At 45.7% G+C, this 24,507-nt stretch overlaps 2 protein-coding genes across 2 annotated transcripts; both read right to left on the reverse strand.

Annotated features, from left to right (window-relative positions):
• Positions 1-318: 318 nt before the first annotated feature.
• On the reverse strand, positions 319-1,239 carry LOC138647505 (olfactory receptor 5V1-like). Its single transcript, XM_069736539.1, has one exon. It carries the CDS (start codon positions 1,237-1,239, stop codon positions 319-321), a length of 921 nt encoding a protein of 306 aa, XP_069592640.1.
• A 15,609-nt stretch (positions 1,240-16,848) lies between these two features.
• LOC138647506 (olfactory receptor 5AR1-like) lies at positions 16,849-17,781 on the reverse strand. Its single transcript, XM_069736540.1, has one exon. It carries the CDS (start codon positions 17,779-17,781, stop codon positions 16,849-16,851), a length of 933 nt encoding a protein of 310 aa, XP_069592641.1.
• Positions 17,782-24,507: the final 6,726 nt, after the last annotated feature.

Genomic DNA, 24,507 nt, shown 5'->3' on the forward strand with positions numbered 1-24,507 from the left:
GCAGCCAACGAGCTCACCAAAACACATGAGAGAGGAAGCCCAGAGGCTGCAATACCACTTGTGACCACAGGAGTGAATTCAGCCACAGAATTCACAACACCCAACATTGTTGCAGACATCCAGGTGATGATTATGAAGTCTGAGGAACTCAGCATGAAAATGCATCAAGCTGGCACCTGTCAGCAGGACAACATGTCGCCATGTAATTATATCACATTGTCACCTGAAGCCACCAAGTGTCAGCAGTGTGAAGGTTAATGGAGGAGGGGGATGAGCAACTGGGTATGGTGGTAGACGGCCTTGTGCCGCGGCCTGGCATCAGTGCACATGTACAGCTCTCCGCAGCGCCGCCTTCAGGTCTCTGCTCCGTAGGCCGTAGATTAGGGGATTCAGTAAGGGTGTGATTAGTGTATATATCACAGTGATCACTCGGTTCAATGTAAGAAGATTACTCGCGTTAGGGACAAAGTAGATGAAAGTTACCGATGCATAAAAAATAAAAACCACAGTCAGATGAGACGTACAGGTGGAGAAAGCTTTACGTTTTCCATCACTGGTGCGGATCATTAGCACTGTCCTAAAAATTCTGACGTAAGGGTAAAATGTGGTCATAAAAGCTATGGCGCCAAGAAAACAGCCTACAACTATCAGGACTAGGACATTGATGGAAATATCAGTACAAGAGATCTGGAACAAATGGGGCAGATCACAAAAGAAATTCTGGATGAAGTTGGGACCACAGAACGTTAATCTTATTAAACATAAGGTACAAATAATGGGGGCTAGGAGAGATGAAGACCAAACCAAAGATACTATCTGAGTGCACTTACTCCAGGACATGACCTGGAAGTAATGGAGGGGATGACAGATGGCTACATAACGGTCGTAAGACATGGAGGACAACAAGAAAACCTCAGAGGTCCCAAAATAGATGACAAAGAACACTTGTGCTATACAGTTTGTGAGGGAGATGGACCAATGTTGGGTGGTGAGGCCAAAGAGCATCCTCGGAGCAGTCACCGATGAGTAGGACATGTCCAAGAATGCCAAGTTTCCAAGAAAGAAATACATGGGGGTGTGAAGATTAGGGCAAGTAACTACTAGGAGGATGATGAGAACATTGGTGAAGACGGTCATCAGGTAGACGAGGAGAAAGACGGTGAAGAGGACATGGATGGTGCTCTGATTATCGGACAGACTCAGGAGAAGAACGCTGGTGATCGATGTTTGGTTCTTCATCTTTTCCTCACAAATATTTCCAAATTAGCAAAATAAAGGGCAAAAATGTAATGATGGTAGAATTTTATGGAAGGTATGAACCTAGAAGGTGAAAATCTCGGCGCACATCAATAACTGCTGATTGTAACAGCTAATGGCGTTCTTCATTTTAAAGCTCATCCATTCTCCCGGGAGAAGAAGTCCCAGAAGCCCAAAGCTCAGCTCCGCACATCCATAAATAATGTAATAGGGTCTCAGGACGCTCATTGTCCTGCTTGTTTATAGCGCAGAATTTTGCAGTTTAATTTTAAGTTTCCAATTTACATCTTGTACGACAGGCGGACAGTCTCATGTACAGCGGAGAAAACAAAGGAGCGAAACAAATATACGATTCCCAGCAGGGAATGTCACAGATAGGAAACTGCACTGATAGAGAGAATTGTCGGGCACACTGTAGGTTTGGTAGAATGGGGTGTGCAACCATGCAAAGCGGAGAGTCATTCACCGCACGCTCTTTGTTTCATTGATGCAAAGAATTGAGTCAATGTGCCGGCATGTGGCAGACATTTATGTGCAAGGACATGTAAGACTTAGACAGGAATTAGGTTGACGTTTCGATCCATCCCGGGTCTTTGTAATTAAGTTGCTGAGTCCAGGATAAGGGAAGAGCGCTCCTGTGCGTATGTCATGGGCCACCTAGGTCATCAGACGCACATGACTGAGGAGCGCTCTTCCCTTATACTGGGCTCATCGACAAAGACCAAGGGTGATCTGCAAAGTTTCATAACTTTCCATGTTGGACAGAATTCTAAAAAAGAAGAGAAAGTTTAGTTACTACTTAAGTCATAGAAGAAGGATTCCTAGGGTCTTCAGTAATGGCAGCCTAGGAGCAGGTATAGCTATTTCTTCTTTGGAGAAGCCAAAGTATTCAAAGTCCCACCTCACTAAGACAATCCAATGTGTGCAAATGATGTAAGAAGCCTATGATCCACGCCAATTATGGGGGGAAGGTGCCAAAAATGGAATGGACAAAAGACACCACAGATAGGAAACCTTACACATTCATTATACGATTAACTAGACTGAAGGCTCACATGGCTCCCCCGACATACTGTATAATTCTTATAAGTGCTGGACCTTAAACGACTGGTGGAGGAAACCTACCACTAAGAAGATACATTGGCCCTCATCTGACTAAAGCAAGAATGTACTGAAAGTTACTACTGGGCAAATGGTTGGTTGACTCTCTGGTTTTGGATGATTTCCACACTGATTCTTCTAGACATCTTAGCCATAAGAGACGTTGGTTGAACTCCCAGACCTCATTGTTGTACCTTTATACCTACAGAATTCAGTTTAATAGCCTCCGAAATGTCTCAGAGAAGACCCAAAAGAAAAATGTGCAGCAAACAGGTTGGATTCATAGTCAAACACCCAGAAGACAATCAGGGTCGGACTGGCCCATTGGGAAACCGGAGAATCCTCCGGTGGGCCCGCCCCCTGGCCAGCACCACAACCCCTGCCTCCTTCATTTGGCTGCTCTGCCCTGTATTCTGATCAGGTGCACGGAGCGGTGATTGCATTATTGTATCCCAGTGCCGCCGGCTGTCTGCACTGCTCAGCAACAAGTGATGTGAGGTGAGCGCTTTCTCATCACCTGCTGCTGCTGTGGCTTCTATTGATCTCATTGAGCTCACCGCTCTCTCAGCTGCACAGTGCTCAATGAGATCAGTAGAAGCAGGCAGCAGCAGATGATGAGAAAGCGCTCACATCACTTGTTGCTGAGCAGTGCAGACAGCCGGCACCGGGTGTAGGACAACTCACTCACAGCATAGCCGGCTCCATCACAGACTGTGAGACTGCGCACACAGCACGGGGGCGACTAGAACGGAGTTGATATTTGGGGGGAATGATGTCACCGGAAGGGGCGGGGCCTTCTTCAGTCCAGTGAAGACCTGATAGCATCAAGCAGCGTTGTGCTAGGTTGCTGGAGAGGAGGAAAATGACAGGCTGCACCATGGAGCTCTGTGAGGAGGAGAATACTGAGGGGCTGCACCATGGAGCCGTGTGAGGAGAGGAATGAGGGGCTGCGCTATGGAGTTGTGTGAACAGAGGACTGAGGGGTTGTGCCATGGAGCTGTGTGAGGAAGAGAGGAATGAGGGACTGCACCATGGAGCTGTGTGAGATGAGGACTGAGGGGCTGCACCATGGAGCTGTGTGAGGAGAGGACTGAGGGCTGCACCATGGAGCTGTGTGAGGAGGAGAGGACTGAGGGCTGCACCATGGAGCTGTGTGAGGAGGAGAGGACCGAGGGGCTGCAAAATGGACCCTTGTACAGATGGGAATGAGGACCCAGGACTCAATATGAATACTCTGAACGGGGGGATGAAGAGGGGCTGTGTGAAGAAGGGGGAGTGAGAAAAAGCTTCTGTGCAATTTCTCAAACTGAACTGCGGTGAACTCTCTGAGCTCAGCGTTGCACCATGCGACTTTCTCACTGTGCTAGTGTGCTAGTTGTGATCTCACTGAGATCACCGCAGTTCAGCTGAGAACGTAGCCTCAGTGACCTGCGGTAATCTCGATGACGCTACCACTGCTCACTGATGATGCTCGCAGCAGCTCATACATTACTGGTTCTCAGGCTGGACGGTCGCATCTTGGCACCGTCCAGGTTGAAAACTGTTTATCCCCACATGGATTACGGCGTGGGACAGAATGACAGACAGGTGAGGGATATTGTTGCTTTTTATTTTTGTTTTATTACAGGAGAGGAGGGATTCTAAGGAATGGGTGATGACGTGAGTGTGGTTTAACTTAGATTCATTAAAGGAGTCACCTTTCCATTGCTAATCTGTGGGCTTGATGTCACCGGACAATACAAAGGTGACATCAACCCCACAAATATGAACCTGCCACCGCTACAGGCAAGTGGGAAGAGCCAGGCAAAGGGCTAGAATTGGCAGAACTAATAGATGCACCTCTTCTGGGTAGCTGTGGTCTGCTGATTTTAGAGGGGATGGCAATATCAATGGCCCTTTACCAGCCTGGGAATATCAGCCCCCAGCTGTCTGATTTGGCAAAGCTGATTGTCAAAAATGAAAGGGGATCTCATGTCGTTTTTTACAATTATTTATTTAAATAATTAAAAAAAAACAGCGTGGGGACCCCTCTATTCTTGATAACCAGCCTTGCTAATGCTGACAGCTGAGGGTTGCAGCCCCCAGCTGTCAGTTTTGCCTGGCTGGTTATCAAAAATACAGAGGAACGCACACTGTTTTTTTTTTCTTAATTGTTTATTTAGAGTGCAAGCTGATGAATACTTCCATCAGCCACTCCTGCTCTCGCCGCTGTTAGCAGCAGCAGGCATAGGCTGATGGAAGCAGTAGTCCCATTAGCTGGCGCCAGTGACCGGTGGTAAATTTTATACCTACGATCACTGTTATGGGCTCACGCTGTCATTTGATAGCATGGGAATCATGGCTGTCTGACCGGTGGTAATGATTTTACCGGTGATCAGAAGCGGTGCTTGTTGTGCTGTCATGCAGATGACAGCATGGCAAACACTTGATGTCTGGGCCCCCCGTTCAAGTGAATGGAGTCTGGGTACTGTTCTGGTACCCGAACCTAAACTTTTTTTTAACTGTTTGGCCGGATACGAATATATAGAGGTCTGCCCATCTCTAATCTTGTGTGTAGCTTGTGACAGGTATGCGTGTGTCTTGTGTTTAGCATGTGTCTGGTGTGTATATTTTCCTATTTCAATATTGTATTTCCAATTTTTAAAAATTCCATATGTGCATAATATAGCACTTACCTATTTTCTATGGCAGTAATGCAGTTCCAATTTTCTAGATTTACCATTCTAAACAATCCAAAGTGCAGCTTTATATTTTCTAAGTACTGGTGTCTGTGTGTCCTGTGTCTAGCATGTGACTGGTCTGTCCTGTGTCATGTGTTTGGTGTCTGTATGTAGCACATATCTAATTAATACAATCTTTCTGTGCTTATAAAATACTAGATGGTGGCCCGATTCTAACGCATCGGGTATTCTAGAATATGCATGTCCACGTAGTATATTGCCCAGTCACGTAGTATATTGCCCAGTCACGTAGTATATTGCCCAGTCACGTAGTATATTGCCCAGTCACGTAGTATATTGCCCAGTCACGTAGTATATTGCCCAGTCACGTAGTATATTGCCCAGTCACGTAGTATATTGCCCAGTCACGTAGTATATTGCCCAGCCACGTAGTATATTGCCCAGTCACGTAGTATATTGCCCAGCCACGTAGTATATTGCCCAGTGACGTAGTACATTGCCCAGCCACGTATTATATATTGCCCAGTCACGTAGTATATTACCCAGTCACGTAGTATATTGCCCAGCGACGTAGTATATTGCCCAGCCACGTAGTATATTGCCCAGACACGTAGTATATTGGCCAGCCACGTAGTATATTGCCTAGCCACGTAGTATATTGCCCAGCCACGTAGTACAATGCCCAGCCACATATTATATATTGCCCAGCGACGTAGTATATTGCCCAGCCACGTAATATATTGCCCAGCCACGTAGTATATTTCCCAGCCACGTAGTATATTGCCCAGCCACGTATTATATATTGCCCAGCAACGTAGTATATTGCCCAGCCACGTATTATATATTGCCCAGCAACGTAGTATATTGCCCAGCCACGTAGTATATTGCCCAGTCATGTATTGTCCAGCCACATAGTATATAGCACAGCCCACGTAGTACGGTATATTGCCCAGCCACATAGTATATAGCACAGCCCACGTAGTACGGTATATTGCCCAGTCACGTAGTATATTGCCCAGTCATGTATTGTCCAGCCACATAGTATATAGCACAGCCCACGTAGTACGGTATATTGCCCAGCCACATAGTATATAGCACAGCCCACGTAGTACGGTATATTGCCCAGTCACGTAGTATATTGCCCAGCACAGAGCCACGTAGTATAGAGACTTAAAATAAGAAAAAATATACTCACCTATAGCCCGTTGAAGTCCTGCTATACTCACCCTCCGCCGCCTTTCTCGCTCCTCTCCTCGCTCCCGGGACCGCTCCATTGCAAGCGTCAGCTTCCGGTCCCAGGGCTGGTGTGAGAAGGACCTATGATGACATCGCGGTCACATGACTGTGACGTCACGGCAGGTCCTTGTCGCACACCAGCCCTGGGACGGGACCGCAAGCTGCCGCTTGCAATGGAGCGGTCCCGGGAGCGAGGAGAGGAGCGAGAAAGGCGGCGGAGGGTGAGTATAGCAGTTTTTTGTTTTTTTGTTTTGTTATTTTTAACATGACATATTTTTTACTATTGATGCTGTATAGGCAGCATCAATAGTAAATAGTTGGGGACACACAGGGTTAATAGCAGCAGTAACGGAGTGCGTTACACCACGGGCCGTTACCGCTGCCATTAACCCTGTGTGAGCGGTGAGGGGAGGGGATTACGGAGCGGGTGTCGGGCAGTGAGTGCAGGGGAGTAGGGGAGGGACTAATCGGACTGTGGCCGTCGCTGATTGGTCGCGGCAGCCATGACAGGCAGGTGCCGAGACCAATCAGAGAACGAATAACCGTGACAGAAGGACAGACAGATAGAAGTACCCCCTAGACAATTATGTATATAGATTATTGTTGTCGGCAGCACTTGACTTGTTTACACAAAATTATCTGCTGCCGATGAGGATGCTTTTAAATCAAGCATAAAAATCATTGCACCTAACATATGAGCATTTTGCTGGGCTGTCAGGTGATTGTTTGGACAGATATATAGTTGGAAAAATTCCCTGATAATTAGCTTGACAAGATGGAAGCTAAGGGAAGACTCTGCAGATAGTACCCCTTAGACATGGTGGGCCCCAAGAATGATTTTCTCTGGTGGGTCCAAACTACTCCAGTCTGATGCTGGGCGTATAACAATGGATCAGTGGATAGTTTTAAAGAAATACCCGAGTGCAAGGTGGATTTCCTCCCGGGGACAAACCAGCTCAATGTAGCCCATAGCTACTGACTCCAAGTTCCACAATCCTGACTATTCTGGCCTTAAATTCCTCTACTGAATTTTATCCTTACACTGCTCTCCCAATTCCTTTCTCTCCTTTCTTACCCCCGAAACGGACCCTTCTTGTTCTACCTCTCTACGTAGAATATCTATGTAGCCAGCACCATTTTTCACAAAGATCATTTCCTCCGACTTAATCTAAACTACACCTACTCTTTAAGATCCTTTCTTCTTGGAGCCGAATGATCCCTTTTTGGTTACTTGGAGGCACTACACTATATAGCACTCTTAAATATCGCTGACCAATGGATTTCCCGGCAGCGTGACCACCGTTGAAGAGACTATTAACAACATGACAAAAGTTTGACCAAATTTTAGTTTGAAAAAACTTTTAGTTTTACTTTGAGGGTCATTAACAGAATGTAATTACCCCATCACAAAGGGCGCCACAAGCCTTTCTAGTTATACAACTGTATTCAGGGGACATACAATTAATGAGTCTGGAAAGTTGGGTCGTAACTCCTGTGGGACCATCAATAATAAATGCATTGAAATTGACCTAGTCCTAGATTGATTGTCAATTATTCACTGCCTGCATTTCTTTTTTATTAATTTTATTTACAATTCCATATTTCCCAACAGTTCAGGTTGCAAGAGAGGACCCCCAGCCTGTAACAGAGTGGAATTGTGAGATTTGACAGACTTTTCCGGGTGCAGCGAGGGTGGCTGTCCTGTGTTAGTTCTACGAGCCACAAAGATACCGAGAAAGGGATTTACAGTTTCCAGGAGCACCTCCAGGAGCCAGAAGCAAGGAGAAGACCACGTTTCATGGAGAGAGCCATGCGCACCACCGTACTAGACTGCTGGGGCCCCCCCGGGACTGGATCTGAGTTCCCAACATCACCGTGAGTTTGTTTCTGTTTTGTGCACATGTCAGGGCCAAGTGTAGGCTTCAATAGTTAGAACACGGCAGCCGTGTGGTCTGCTTAGTAAAGGCCAGGGAGGTTATACATAGAGGAGTATAATTCTTTGTTTATTGTTTGCATTTACTTGTGTAACATATATTGAGTCTGTAACAGCTATTTTACGGACAAGCTAAAGAATATAACTCCTGTAAATTATCTTTTACCATTGCATACCCCTGTTTGCATCTTCCTCATCCACTTCATTCCTTGCCTTCCAATAAATCAACCCTTTGTTGTTTGCACCTCATCTTGAGTACAGTAGTCTTCCTGCACCATGGTGGTCCCCGGCCATCGCTTCAACAGCACTTCAGATATTTGTAGACTGCTATCAAGTCTCCTCTCAGCCTTCTTTTTTGCAGCTAAACAGTCCCAGATCCTGTAACCGTTCCTCATAGGACATACTTTGCAGTCTGCTCACCATCCTGGTCGCTCTTCTTTGAACTTGCTCCAGTTTTTCCAATGTATTTTTTACAATGTGGAGCCCAGAACTGGACACAGTATATAGATGAGGCCTGACCAAGGAGGAGTAGAAGGGGATAATTACTTCACGTGATCTAGACTCTATGCTTCTCTTAACACATCCTAGAACTGTGTTTGCCTTTTTGCTGCTGCATCACACTGTTGACTCATGTGCAGTCTGTAATCTATTAGTATACAGAAGTCTTTTTCACACGTGCTGTTGCTTAGTTCTATTCCTCCCATTCTGTAGATGTAATTTTTGTTTTTCTTGCCCAGATGTAGAATCTTGGTGTTTCTGCCTGTTAAATACCATTCTATTAGTCGCTGCCCATTGTTCAAGCTTATCTAGATCCTTCTGAATCCTTTCTATGTCTTCATTAGTGTTATTTATCCTTCCTAGCTTTACATCGTCTGCAAATTTGATTAGTTTACCTTCAGTTCATTTATCTAGAGCATTTATAAAAATGCTGAACAACACTGGGGCCAGGACAGAGCCTTATGGTATCTCACTTGTAACACTGGGGCCAAGACAGAGCCTTGTGGTACCCCACTTCTAACACTGGGGCCAGGACAGAGCCTTGTGGTCCCCACTTGTAACACTGGGGCCAGGACAGAGCCTTGTGGTCCCCACTTGTAACACTGGGGCCAGGACAGAGCCTTGTGGTCCCCACTTGTAACACAGGGGCCAGGACAGAGCTTTGTGGTACCCCACTTGTATCATTGGGGCCAGGACAGAGCCTTGTGGTCCCCACTTGTAACACTGGGGCCAGGACAGAGCCTTGTGGTACCTCACTTATAACACTGGGGCCAGGACAGAGCCTTGTGGTACCTCAATTGTAACACTGGGGCCAGAACAGAGTCTTATGGTATTTCACTTGTATCACTGGGGCCAGGACAGAGCCTTGTGGTATCTCACTTGTAACACTGGGGCCAGGACAGAGCCTTGTGGTCCCCACGTGTAACACTGGGGCCAGGACAGAGCCTTGTGGTCCCCACTTGTAACACTGGGGCCAGGACAGAGCTTTGTGGTACCCCACTTGTATCATTGGGGCCAGGACAGAGCCTTGTGGTCCCCACTTGTAACACTGGGGCCAGGACAGAGCCTTGTGGTACCTCACTTATAACACTGGGGCCAGGACAGAGCCTTGTGGTACCTCAATTGTAACACTGGGGCCAGAACAGAGTCTTATGGTATCTCACTTGTATCACTGGGGCCAGGACAGAGCCTTGTGGTATCTCACTTGTAACACTGGGGCCAGGACAGAGCCTTGTGGTATCTCACTTGTAACACTGGGGCCAGGACAGAGCCTTGTGGTCCCCACTTGTAACACTGGGGCCAGGACAGAGCCTTGTGGTCCCCACTTGTAACACTGGGGCCAGGACAGAGCCTTGTGGTCCCCACTTGTAACACTGGGGCCGAGACAGAGCCTTGTGGTCCCCACTTGTAACACTGGCACCAGGACAGCACCTTGTGGTACATCACTTGTAACACTGGGGCCAGGACAGAGCCTTGTGGTCCCCACTTGTAACACTGGGGCCAGGACAGATCCTTGTGGTCCCCACTTGTAACACTGGGTCCAGGACAGAGCCTTGTGGTCCCCACTTGTAACACTGGGTCCAGGACAGAGCCTTGTGGTCCCCACTTGTAACACTGGGGCCAGGACAGAGCCTTATGGTATCTCACTTGTATCACTGGGGCCAGGACAGAGCCTTGTGGTATCTCACTTGTAACACTGGGGCCAGGACAGAGCCTTGTGGTCCCCACTTGTAACACTGGGGCCAGGACAGAGCCTTATGGTATCTCACTTGTATCACTGGGGCCAGGACAGAGCCTTATGGTATCTCACTTGTAACACTGGGGCCAGGACAGAGCTTTACCTCTGAATGAACCCAAAATAATTCTCTGCTGAGTTCAGCAAAATCCAAAATTACAAACTTTATTTTATTATGAAGCGTCATCATCTGCATATTACTGGCTGGGTATATTGTGTCCCTGTACAGAACGATCGCAGCTCTGCAGCATAAGTTAATGCAATTATTGCTTTGCTGCATCCTGGGAGTAATTACAGCAAACCTCAGCTCAAGAAATTAGCAATTTAGTCCCAAAGCGTAATTAAGCTGAGGATTACCGCGCTGAGAGACAATAAACAAAGGAGCCAAAATGATCCAAGCTGAGAGAGAAGAGACGGAAACAAAGAGATAAATAATAAGATGGAACGTCAAGATGTCAGCCTACAGTGGCTTACGAAAGTATTCACCCCTTGACTTTTTACCTATTTTGTTACATTACAATCTTTGTGTATATATTTTTGTAATCCGATTTGTGTGTGATGCATCAGAACGAAATAGTCTAAGTTGGTGAAGTGAGAAAAATATAGGCAAAAATTAAGTTTCTGGGATCAAATAACAAAAAAATGTTACTTGCAGATGTATTCACCCCTTTTCCTATGAATCCACTAAAAATGTCTGGTGCAAGCAATTCCCTTCATAAGTCTCATGCTTAATGACTGGAATTCCCCCTGTGTGTAATCTAAGTGTCACACGTCTGTCAGTATATACACATTACCTTTTCTGAAAGGCCATAGAGACTGCAGCACCATAAACTAGAGACTCCACTACCCAAACAACACCATGAAAACCAACGAGATCTCCAAACAACACCATGAAGACCAAAGAGATCTCTAAATACTATTATGATGACCAAGGAGATCTCCAAACACCACCATGAAGACCAAGGAGATCTCCAAACACCACGATAAAGACCAAGGAGATCTCCAAACAGCACCATGAAGACCAAGGAGACCTCCAAACAACACCATTAAGACCAAGAAGATCTCCAAACAACATCATGAAGACCAAGGAGATCTCCCAACAACACCATGAAGATCAAGGAGATCTCCAAACAACATCATGAAGATCAAGGAGATCTCCAAACAACATCATGAAGACCAAGGAGATCTCCAAACAACACCATGAAGATCAAGGAGATCTCCAAACACCACCATGAAGACTAAGGAGATCTCCAAACAACACCATTAAGACTAAGAAGATCTCCAAACAACATCATGAAGACCAAGGAGATCTCCAAACAGCACCATGAAGACCAAGGAGATCTCCAAACAACATCATGAAGACCAAGGAGATCTCCAAACACTACCATGAAGACCAAGGAGATCTCCAAACAGCACCATGAAGACTAAGGAGATCTCCAAACAGCACCATGAAGACCAAGGAGATCTCCAAACAACACCATGAAGACCAAGAAGATCTCCAAACAACATCATGAAGACCAAGGAGATCTCCAAACAGCACCATGAAGACCAAGGAGATCTCCAAACAACACCACGAAGACTAATGTGAACTCCAAACAAGTCAAGGACAAAGCTGTTGAGAAGTACAAGTCAGGTTGGGTTATAAACAAAATCCCAATCTCTGATTGTGACGAACCCGCACCTCGCCACCTGCCTGACATCACTTTTAAGTCAGAAGGGTCTATCCACTTTCACCAACATGATGTTCCGCACCTCCTGGGGACACGTAAGGTCAAATTGCTACAGTTTTACACAGACACCTCCTGTCCCCACGGGCCCTGTAAGGTACTTTTCACTAGCACCAGTGGATCAGTGCCTGGTCTGCCAGCCCGGTAAGACTGCCACCACTTCCTTATTAGATAAAAGTCCAGTCCATTATCGCGAATATATCGGGTCAGAAACCAGCCCCGGTAGCATCAAACGTTAAGCCAGGAAACAAACGTGTGGATTTGTGGATCGAGATAAAATAGCAGCCCAAGGATAATTTATATATTTAATAACCTTAAGGCACACTAGACAATACCCTATGTACAAGATGGTTATATAAATATACAATGATCAGATATGCAAATACAATAGTGGTAGGACAAAGTACGCTCAATATAAGAGTCATTTACCAGTCAGATGAAAGGCCTGGCTTGCGGAGGGGCTGCCACATGAGAGGGTTGTGGTCTTCTCTGTTCCTTGACCTCATCTCATCAGCACGGTGGCTCAGTGGTTAGCACTGTAGCCTAGCAGCACTGGGGTCCTGGGTTTTAATCCCACTAAGGAAGAGGAGTTTGTATGTTCTCGCCGTGTTTCCTTGAGTTTCCTCCGGGTTCTCCGGTTTACTCCCACACGCCATAGACATACTGATAGGAAATCTAGATTGTGAGCCACATTGGGTACAGTGATGATAATGTGTGTAAAGCTGGCAGTATTATACTACAGGGTGGGCCATTTATATGGATACACCTAAATAAAATGGGAATGGTTGGTGATATCAACTTCCTGTTTGTGGCGCATTAGTATATGGAAGGGGGAAAACTTTTCAAGATGGGTGATGACCATGGCGGCCATTTTGAAGTCGGCCGTTTTGGATTCAACTTTATTTTTGTCTATGGGAAAAGGGTCATGTGACACATCAAACTTATTGTGAATTTCACAAGAAAAACAATGGTGTGCTTGGTTTTACCATAACTTTATTCTTTCATGAGTAATTTACAAGTTTATGACCACTTATAAAATATGCTCAAAGTGCTGCCCATTGAGTTGGATTGTCAATGCAACCCTCTTCTCCCACTCTTGACACACTGATAGCAACACCGCAGAAGAAAGGCTAGTACAGGCTTCGAGTATCCGTGGTTTCAGATGCTGAACATCTCGTATCTTCCCAGCATAGACCATTGCCTTCAGATGACCCCAAAGATAAAAATCTAAGGGGGTCAGATCAGAAGACCTTGGTGGCCATTCAACTAGCTCACGATGACCAATCCACTTTCCAGGAAACTGTTCATGTAGGAATGCTCGGACCTGACACCCATAATGTGGTGGTGCACCATCTTGGGTGTCAGGTCCGAGTGTTCCTACATGAACAGTTTTCTGATAAGTGGATTGGATCAGAGCTGAAGAGGTTAAAAAGGCGGATGGTCAGAACAAAGTCCAGGTCAGGCTACAGATCAAGTATACAGAACTCAAGACACAGGAGAACAAACCTCACAAGCTGAATGTATGTCTGGCAGAGTTCAGGGAGACACAGCTCAGTTAAGTAGCATGGCAATTACCTGGAATAATGAACACTTGGAGACAGCCGACGCCTCACAGTCTCAGATTGGATAGTTAAGCTGTCAATCAACACACTAACATCTCAGCACGCCCCTGTACTAGATTGGATGGCCAAGCTGTCACTCAAAGCACTGACAGCTTCAGCACGCCCCAATACCAGATTGGACAGCCGAGCTGTAAGTAAATGAATCCCAGACACCCTGAGGGGTGGAACCGTGACACTTGGGAAGCTTTTTGTCACCCCTTAAGGTGTTGTGTATACGTTTGGTTTGGCCTCCCATTGAATCTAATGGGGTTTGAGTACATTCGTCAAACATGTTTGGCGACCGTTTAAACTTTCAGCGAATCGAACCGAACCTTGAAAGGTCCGCTCATCTCTACTCCTGTTCCTCCTGCTTTTGCTTCCTCCTGAGTCACGACAAGCCAAGTTTTTGATAAATGGAGACCCTTATTCGGATCACGTTGTTGTGTGTTGCCTGTAGTGGGAGGTGTATCAGAGCACCATTACACTGTTTCTTCTCTGTGGAAATTGATGCCACTTTAGTGGTGTGTGACAATTATTTTTTGAAATGTGGAAACTCCAAGTCGGCTCTCCAGCTGGTGGGTTGCCTGTAGTGGAAGGGTCTCAGAGCACCAGGCTTACACCTGTCATTTATACAACTCTTACTGACCAATTTGTAAGCTAGACATACTGGGCCAGGTCTCTCCCATCCATGCTGCTCCATTATAACATTTCTACTGTGGGTCAATTGATGACACTTTTCCTGTTGTCTGTCCCTAATTTTTTGGAAATGTTTGGACTCCAAGTTGGGTCTCCTTCGTGTGTGTTGCCTGATTTTGGCAGTGCACTCAGAGCACCAGGCCTACATATGTCACTCATCCACCTATTAATGATCAATGTTTCAGCTAGATTTGCTGCTCCAAACCCTGTCCCAGGCATCCATGCTGTGCAAATATAATATTTGTACTCTGGGTTATTTGATGCCACTTTTCCTGGTCCCTACCACTAATTAATTTGAGCTGTTTTGGCAGCTTTTGGCTCCCCTGAAGGTGTTGTCTATGCATTTGGTTTTGCCTCCTGTTGAATTCAATGGGGTGCAGGTAAGTTCTGCAAACATCCAGAAGTTCGCCGATCCCAGCTGAACCGAACCTTTAATGGTTTGCTCATCTCTATTGGGAAACAATAGTTTGATGAGAAAAGTTTCAGAAATTAATTTATCAAGTACACCTACATTCCTAGCCCCCAATCTTGCCTTGCGCAGGCGTGTACTATGGAGGACAGAGAATGAACTTCAATCCAATATTGCAGCCAGCATGCAGCCGGCGGGTAAGGAAAGGGTCAATCAAACACCCGATAACCCCGCCTCTATGGATGAAAATTGTTCCCTCCAAATTCAGGTGACAGTGTCCCTTTAACAGAATGTCCTTTCTGCATATACTTCACCAGTTGTGGGGAAAAGGCAATGATGGTGGTGGTGGAAAGGACAATAATGGGGGTGGTGGAGGAGAAAGCAATGATGGAGGTGGTGAAGAGGGCAATGATGGGGGTGGTGGGGAAGGCAATGATGGAGCTGGTGAAAAGGGCAATGATTGGGGTGGGGGAGAGGACAATAATGGGATGCGGGGGGAGGAGGACAAGATGGGTGTGGGGGATTGGGATGGGAAGAAAGGGGATTTATAATGAATTTAGGAACAGGGAAGGTGGAGGAAGTATATAGCACAGTCCCTTAGTATATAGCGTACTCGCTTATTATTTTATGATGCCGTCCCATATTTTATAGCTTCCTCTGCTGTTATGTACAGTGCTGTCTCTTACATAGTGTATTCTTGTTATTTTTGTTATTCACAGCGCCCTCTTTTATTACATAGTCCCCTCTCTTGTTAGATGTAAAATGACTGCTGATGGAGGAGCCGGTGACCAGACGACCAGTCCATCAGCTCCTCCATTAGAAAAGAAGCATTCCCATGCTCCATCAGCCATAATTGCATTATACAGCTAACAAGACAGAACAGTATGTAATAAAAAATCAGGGCTCTATATAATCCAATATGTAAGGGACGGTACTGTACATGACAAGAGAGGGCACTGTATAATAAGGGACGGCAATATACATAACAAAGGAGACTATGTAATATATATACATGTATGTGTGTGTGGCTATATATATATATATATATATATATATATATATATATATAATGTAGCTTTGGAGAGGGGCCCACAGACACATTTCTTGCACAGGGGCCCCAAGCTGTCAGTGTCCGCCCCTGCTCCATCCCATAGCCCCGTGCCCATATACCCATCATACATATCTTACATCCCATAGCCCCGTGCCCATATACCCATCATACACATCCTCCATCCCATAGTCCCATGCCCATATACCCATCATACATATCTTCCATCCCATAGTCTCATGCCCATATACCCATCATACATATCTTCCATCCCATAGTCTCATGCCCATATACCCATCATACATATCTTCCATCCCATAGTCTCATGCCCATATACCCATCATACACATCCTCCATCCCATTGTCCCATGCCCATATACCCATCATACATATCTTCCATCCCATAGTCCCGTGCCCATATACCCATCATACATATCTTCCATCCCATAGTCCCATTCCCATATACCCATCATACTCATCCTCCATCCCATAGTTCCAAACCCATAAACCTATAATTACATCATCTTCGCCATGGAAACTTATTATGACATCATCGTTACCATGGCAACTATATGACATCATCTTCGCCATGGCAACCTTTAAGATATCATCATCGCCATGGCAACCATAATGACATCATTGTCGATACACACAGACATACACTTGTTTTTGTAATAATAATAATAAAGAGCAAAAAAAGGAAAAAGAAAAGAAAAAATCTTTACTTTGCAATTCATAGAACACACGTTTCACACTCTGAAGAACATAAAGGCAAATTTGGAAACCCTCCAATATGGTGGCTATGTGAGTGCCCCGTTTCCATGCATGCATAGTCATGCCAAATCTCTGTGTCTTGTGTCTACTGAAAATGTCTTCTCCACTTTAAGGAAACTGTGACAGTAAAAGGTAACATCCATCACTGATGGTCAATTTTTTTGCTTATACAGATAGACGAGTCTCTTGACGGCATCTTTCAGGTCTTTGTTTCTGATACTGTAGATCAGGGGATTCAGTAAAGGGTTAATGAGGGCATAGGTAACGGAGAACACCCTGTTCAGAGTGAAGAGCTTACTGGTGGTGGGCACAAAATAGATAAAGATAATGGACCCGTAGAAAATAAACACCACCGTCAGATGAGAGGTGCAGGTGGAGAAGGCTTTAAGCTTTCCGTGGCTGGTCCGGATTCTGAGAACGGTGCTGAAGATGTGAAAGTAGGGAACAAATGTGATGGTAAAAGCTCCAATTCCGAAGATTCCACCCACAATTAATATGACTACAATGTTTATATAAGTGTCAGTACAAGAGATCTGGAACAGATGAGGAAGGTCGCAGAAGAAGTTATGGATGGTGTTTGGACCACAGAAGGTCAACCTGAGTGTGAATAAAGTGTGGACCAGTGAATAGAGGAACCCAAGAATCCAAACCCCAGAGGCCATGTAGGTACAAGCCGTCCAGGACATGATCTGGGTGTAACGCAGGGGATGGCAGATGGCAATGTATCTGTCATAGGACATAGCAGAGAGCAAGAAGAGCTCCGCAGTGCCCAAGTAGATGAAGAAGAAGACTTGGGTCGTGCAGGCCGGTAAAGATATTGAGTGGTTTTCGGTGACTAAGTCAAGGAGCATTTTAGGAGCCGTCACTGAAGAGTAGGAGACGTCTATAGAGGCCAAATTTCCAAGAAAGAAGTACATCGGAGTGTGAAGCTGGGAGTCGGTGAAGACACAAAGGATGATCAGGAAGTTTGTGATGACGGTCAAGACATAGATGAAGAAGAAGACAATGAAGAAAAGATGTAAGTTGTGCGGATGATCTGAGAGGCCGATGAGAATAAATTCTGTCACTTTGGTGAAATTCGTCATTGCGTTGATCTAAGAACTTTCAATGCTCAGAAACCTGAATGACTTGGGTCAAGTAGACATTGGTAAGTAGGAAGAACACGAGGACGCAAGATGCCGGCACACACGTCACCTGAAGGGTTCATATTGTTCTAGTGGAGTCATTGCTGCCCGATAGATATAGAGAAATATAGATCCTCACCCTCCGAGGAGACGCCAGGCGCTGTAAATAACCAGCCAATTCCTACAAAGCCTCAGAGCATTAATTATAATGTCAAGTTTCTGTGTTTGCCGCTTGAGATCAGTAATTATTCTTCAGTTTTAAACTTGCAACAAATTGCGCTACTTTTATTATTGTTTTACAACTTAAACTTATAGCTTAAAATGTGTCTATGAAAATTTCAAGAAAGCTTTTTTTTAACCCTCACTTATTGACATGATAAAAATGTATAAAATCTGATTGCAATTCTATCATATTCTGAAAATACTTATCCAAATGTATCCAGATCTCTATGGCAACAGACTACAAAGTCTCTGTGTTGTCTGATTTCAAACCTTTGTCTCTTTTTTCTCTACCAATGGTGTGAAGGAGAGGAGGTAAAGATCTGCAGTATCAGACTACACACACTATTACTTGCCTGAAACCAGACTCAGAGCTATGCGTTGGGAAGATTTGGACACTTGCACCATTTACACAAGATTCTTTGGATTAGTAACATTCATATGATAAGTCCGATAATGTCTACCTTGGGTTAACTATTAGACGAAAAAGATAATTGACTATTTTGTTCTAAATGGATTCCGGAATCAACGGAAAATGACAACATTGTAATAAACTGACAACTGCCAATATGGTCCTGTATAGGAATCTGCAGGATGACAAGGACATTCCCAAGTGTTTAGTTCAGGACCTTCAGGGACCGATAATGCAGACCAATGGTTAAAGAAATGATAATGAGCACATCGTTTCCCGTAGTATCATCACAGGCACAGACTTTGGTGATATCTACCTTCAAAACCTGTGTTTTGTAAGATACAACAGGTCTTCTGCTAGAAGAAATCACGGAGGCCGAGTATGATGCATATTTATTTTTACTGATTTTATCATTTTACTGTTCTTATAAGCTGGATATACTTTTATATATTTTTTGTTAATTTTTGATTTCAAAGTAAAAAGTCATCTTGAATTTCAGATTTGCCAGAAACGGAATTCTTTTGCAATTTTATTTGCCCGGATCTTACAAAATGGTGACCTGAGCGCCTATCCGCCATTTTGCTGGAAAATGGGTTAAAAAGTAACAAAAAATAAAAATACACAGCCCTCATCTATCTTCTTTGGTCTGGTACAATTTTCAGCATCTTCTAATTGCCGACGTCTTTGGTGTTTCCTACACCGACTACGCCTTGACATCATAATGTCGCAGGTTAATCGGCGTAGGAGACACTGGTGATGACGGACATCAGAAGATGCCACAGATGCCAGGCATCGAGAGATGCTGAGGATGGAGCAGTGCAGACCACACCGGTGACCAGACTAAAGAAGATGACTGGATCGGAGTGGGACTTTGCGGCAGGACAGGTGAGGGCAACGGGAATATAATTTTGTTTTTACATCTATTTATTGTGCTCTAGGGTTTGGTCGGTGCCTCAGAACATAATAATGCACATTTACACACAGATACATTTATATTTACATTTTATTCACACCCAATACATTTTTTGCAAATTAAATTTCCTGGCCAAAGTGATGTGAAATACCGGCTTGAACTTCTTTGGATTCACTCATCGCTGGATTATATGGTATTGATACCTTGCACGGTTTTGATGTTTTTGTGGTATTATTTAGCGCCAGAAGTGGGAAGCTGGAATAAATGGTTGATAAATCAGGATTTATCAGTGGTGATCCTCGTGCTCTATCACAGATCAGTTTCATCTAGTTATGGACCCAGGGCACCCATAAACCATACACAGATGATTGACAGTTTGCCAGGCGTCATGGCTGAGCCTGAGCCACTGGCCTGACCTGTGCGCTCTCCCATACTGCTAGCAGAAACAACGTTACTGCAGCGCCCCAGGGTCCTGGTCGTTGCAGTAATGTCATTTTCCTCTAGGGGAGAGTGATGTTACGTTTGGAGGCAAAGAAGGATAACTGCATCCAGGTATCACAAACATGCAATACATTTCACACTCCAGGCCAACAGGGGGAGCTCTTGCTCCTATTTATTAGGTCACTCCCCACATTGGAGTGAGTTGCTGGCTGAGCTCCGCTCAGGTAGTTGGTCCCTGACAGGGGTGGGATCCTGTCAGAGGATGAAGGAGAAGGACACGGAGCTGTGCATGCCCTAAGAGCTGCAGCTCCTAGAAAGAGACACAGAAGGAGAACTGTATTGCCGAGAGGGTTAAAGAAGTCGTAGCAAAGGAGTGAATTCCAGAAGGGGACCAGCCCTACACAGGCTGCCTCCTTCTGAGGCGCAGGATCCCGGTAGCCGGAACACCGAGGGAGCAACGACCCTTTATGCCTTCCTCCAGAGACCAGCAGGACAGCTAATTTCACGTTACCTGTCCGCCCTACACCCAGGAGGCACAGTGGCACCCCTTAGAGGCTGGGGCGTGATAGAGTCCCTATAAACCGCCTCAAGCCACCAGTCATACGGGTTTGTCCTATCCTATATGGGGGACAGCGAGAGAGACATTACATCTGTGAGACCCTTATGTGAAGCCTTAGGCAGTAAGGAACTTCAACACCACAGTGCTAGAGGAAGGCTACTGATTTCCACCTGGACAAGGCGACTCTGGACTTGCCTCCAAACCGGCCGGACTCTGCCTGCCCTGTGATCTGGAGCTCTGGACTGTGGATGCTGAAGCCTTCAGTAAAGGTAAAGAGACTGCAACCTTGTTCACTGCGCCTTACATCATCCACCATCTACACACTGGGAAGCCCTGGGGACATACTTCACCTGTGGGAAGGTATACCATCTAGCTGCCATCACATCACCCCCAGCGGACCCCTTAAAGCAGCATCGGTCACCCTGACCGAATACCACAGGTGGCGTCACGAACATAAACTCTATAACTCTATCCCATTAAAGACCTTTCCCTTTTACACAGATGTCTCAGGGCCACAGACCGGGTCAGCCACCATGACATCTCCCCTGTGAACGGAAAGACCCAGTACCGAGTACCCCGCTGCCCTGACGGGGCGATCCATTTTCCCTGCAGCATCAGAGGAGGCTAGTGGGACAAAAGCCGGCTGGATACAGCTATTTGGTCAGTTTCAGAGCAAGGATTGCAAGCGCGCACTCCTTATCTAGGAACCCTACCTCCTCTGAGGTGGCCATAGACTTGGCAATGAACTGGAAACTATAGAATTAAAAATCCCTTATGCCTGGAGCCGGAAGTGGGTGAGTACTATCTGTGTTTGCTACTTTATGTGAGCAATAGCTTGGGCACTAGTCTATTGAAAGCAGAAAAGCCATTTAAAGCCAGTGAGGTATAATCTCAATGATTCCTCTTTACACATATGAAGTGGAACAGCCAAATCCAGGAGCCGTCACAGGAGGAGCCATCACAGAAGGAGGTGTCACAGGAGGAGCCGTCACAGGAGGAGCTGTCACAGGAGGAGCCATCACAGAAGGAGCCGTCACAGGAAGAGCTATCACAGCAGGAGGTGTCACAGAAGGATCCATCACAGAAGGAGCCAGCACAGGAGGAACAATAGCTAGGAGCTGTCACGGAAGGATCTATCACAGGAGGAACCATCGCAGGAGGAGCTGTCACAGGAGGAGCCATCATAGAAGGAGCCGTCACAGGAGGAGCTATCACAGCAGGAGGTGTCACAGAAGGAGCCATCACAGCAGGAGCTGTCACAGAAGGAGCCGTCACAGCAGGAGCCGTCACAGAAGGAGCCATCACAGCAGGAGCTGCCACAGGAGGCACCATTACAGCAGGAAGCATCATTGGTTTAAAGTGATATTCATTATTATTAACCTTCTTTGGTTGTCCACTTGCTAAGGCACGTGAAATGAGCAAACACCAGAGTAAAAATATTTATGCCACCTGCTCACAATGTCACATATCCAGTCTGAAGATGAGGTCCGTGTAACCCTCCAGGTAACCGGTTGTTACAGTGGCATTGCTTTCCTCACGGGGAGAGTGATGTCATGCTTGGAAGCGAGGAAGGATCCCTTTATCAGGTATTAAGCACATACAACACTGTTCTGACTCCAGGCCAGAAGGGGGAGCTCTGAACCCAGTTTCAGGGGAGCTTCACTAGATAATATATATTCTGGTCTGGAGGAGGAGTTAGTCAGTCTGTCAGAGAGACAGAGGAAAGTGGAAGCAGATGGAGAAAGTCTGAAAGGAAAGCTGGGGCCATGCAGCCACGTGAGGTGCTGCATCTCTAGAGCAGTGCAGTCTGTAAGAGACTGAGAGGGTAAATGGTGCACAGGAGAGTAAAGAGCTGTGGGTAAGCTGCGACTGAGCTTCCTCCATGCTGAAGCGCAGATACCGGTAGCTGGAAGACTGAGGTTGTGTGGCTAACTTCATGCCCCATGGCAGAAACTGGTGGACAGCTAGATTTCAAGTCACCTGTCCACCATTAACACCCAAGGACACAATAACAGATAGAGCACGGAGTCATCTAAGAGACCTTGTAAAAAGGCTCGAGTTACCTGTTGTGCGAGTAGTGTCCTACCAACAAGGGGCCAGAGAGAAAGTGAGGACCTTGTGTGAGGCCTAAGGCAGCAAGGGACTGCAAGACGGCACTTAGGGAAGGCTTCCAATCCCACCTGGCTAGGGGGATCCCTGATCCGCTTCCAGGCCGGCCGGACCTCACCAGCACCTGTGATCTGGTACCCTGGACTGTGGCTGCCTGAATTCTACAGTAAAAAGATAAAGAGACTGCAACCTTGTGTCCTCTGTTTCTTACTACACCATCTTCATCTACTACATCGGGAGCCCTGGGGACCCAGCTTCACCTGTGGGAAGCCATACCATCCCTGCTGCCATAACATCACCCCAGCAGACCCCTTTAAGCAGCGTGGGTCATCCCTGACCGAGTACCACAGGTGGCGTCACTAACTTTTATTATTTCACAAATCCCCTTTGTGGCCCAGGGCCACAGACCGGGTCACCACTGCTGTGCCACATCCCTTTAAGTACCGGACCGGTACAGAGATCCCCACGGCCCTGGCGGGCGTTCCATCCGCACTTGGCATCTACTTCCTTCCTTGTATAATTTGTAGGAATGGACAACATCCCGTTTGGGTCACATAGAATCCTAGAATGTTAGAGTTACATGGGATCTCCGGGGTCGTCGTGTCCAACCCTCTGCTCAATGTAAGAGTCACTAAATTATCCCAGACAGATGTACAGTTAGGGCCATATATATTTGGACAGAGACATTTTTCTAGTTTTGGTTATAGACATTACCACAATGAATTTTAAACAAAACAATTCAGATGCAGTTGAAGTTCAGACTTTCAGCTTTCATTTGAGGGTATCCACATTAAAATTGGATGAAGGGTTTAGGAGTTTCAGCTCCTTAAAATGTGCCACCCTGTTTTTAAAGGGACCAAAAGTAATTGGACAATAGACTCCAAGGCTATTTCATGGACAGGTGTGGGCAATCCCTTCGTTATGTCATTCTCGATTAAGCAGATAAAAGGCCTGGAGTTGATTTGAGGTGTGGTGCTGCATTTGGAAGGTTTTGCTGTGAAGTAAACATGCGGTAAAGGAGCTCTCCATGCATGTGAAACAAGCCATCCTGAAGCTGCGAAAACAGAAAAAACCCATCCAAGAAATTGCCATACTGTGTGCTCAGATCCAGCCAAATGCAGCCAAACTGATTGGTCGTCGTTTCATACTACAGATGGACAATGACCCAAAACATAAAGCCAAAGCAACCCAGGAGTTTACTAAAGCAAAGAAGTGGAATATTCTTGAATGGCCAAGTCAGTCACCTGATCTCAACCCAATTGAGCAGCATTTCACTTGTTAAAGACTAAACTTCAGACAGAAAGGCCAACAAACAAACAGCAACTGAAAACTACCGCCCTGAAGGCCGGGCAGAGCATCAAAAAGGAGGAAACACAGCGTCTGGTGATGTCCATGAGTTCAAGACTTCAGGCAGTCATTGCCAACAAAGGGTATTCAACTAAGTACTAAAAATGAATATTTTATTTAAAATTATTGAATCTGTCCAATTACTTTTGGTCCCTTTAAAAACAGGGTGGCACATGTTAAGGAGCTGAAACTCCTAAACCCTTCATCCAATTTTAATGTGGATACCCTCAAATGAAAGCTGAAAGTCTGAACTTCAACTGCATCTGAATTGTTTTGTTTAAAATTCATTGTGGTAATGTCTATAACCAAAATTAGAAAAATGTTGTCTCTGTCCAAATATATATGGACCTAACTGTATATCCAGACTTCCATTGAAGGAGAACTCGCCACCTCTCGTGGCAGCCTGTTCCACTCATTGATCGCCCTCACTGTCAAAAAGTTTATTCTAATATCTAATCTTTATCTTCTCCCTTTCAGTTTCCTTCCATTGCTTCTCGTGTTTCCAGGTGTAGATGAGAATAATGATCCTTCTACACTGTGACGGCACTTCAGATATTTGTAGACGGCTATTAAGTCTCCTCTCAGTCTTCTCTTTTGCAGCTAAACCTTCCCAGATCCTGTAACCGTTCCTCGTAGGACATACTCTGCAGTCCGCTCACTAGTGGTTCTGCAATTTCCTTTAACTCT

Source organism: Ranitomeya imitator, chromosome 8 (genome assembly GCF_032444005.1).
Source record: "Ranitomeya imitator isolate aRanImi1 chromosome 8, aRanImi1.pri, whole genome shotgun sequence".
Classification (NCBI taxonomy): Eukaryota; Metazoa; Chordata; class Amphibia; order Anura; family Dendrobatidae; genus Ranitomeya; species Ranitomeya imitator.

Bases quoted from the DNA above. Each gene is read 5' to 3' on its own strand.
- LOC138647505 (XM_069736539.1), bottom strand. From the start codon at position 1,239: ATGAAGAACCAAACATCGATCACCAGCGTTCTTCTCCTGAGTCTGTCC.
- LOC138647506 (XM_069736540.1), bottom strand. From the start codon at position 17,781: ATGACGAATTTCACCAAAGTGACAGAATTTATTCTCATCGGCCTCTCA.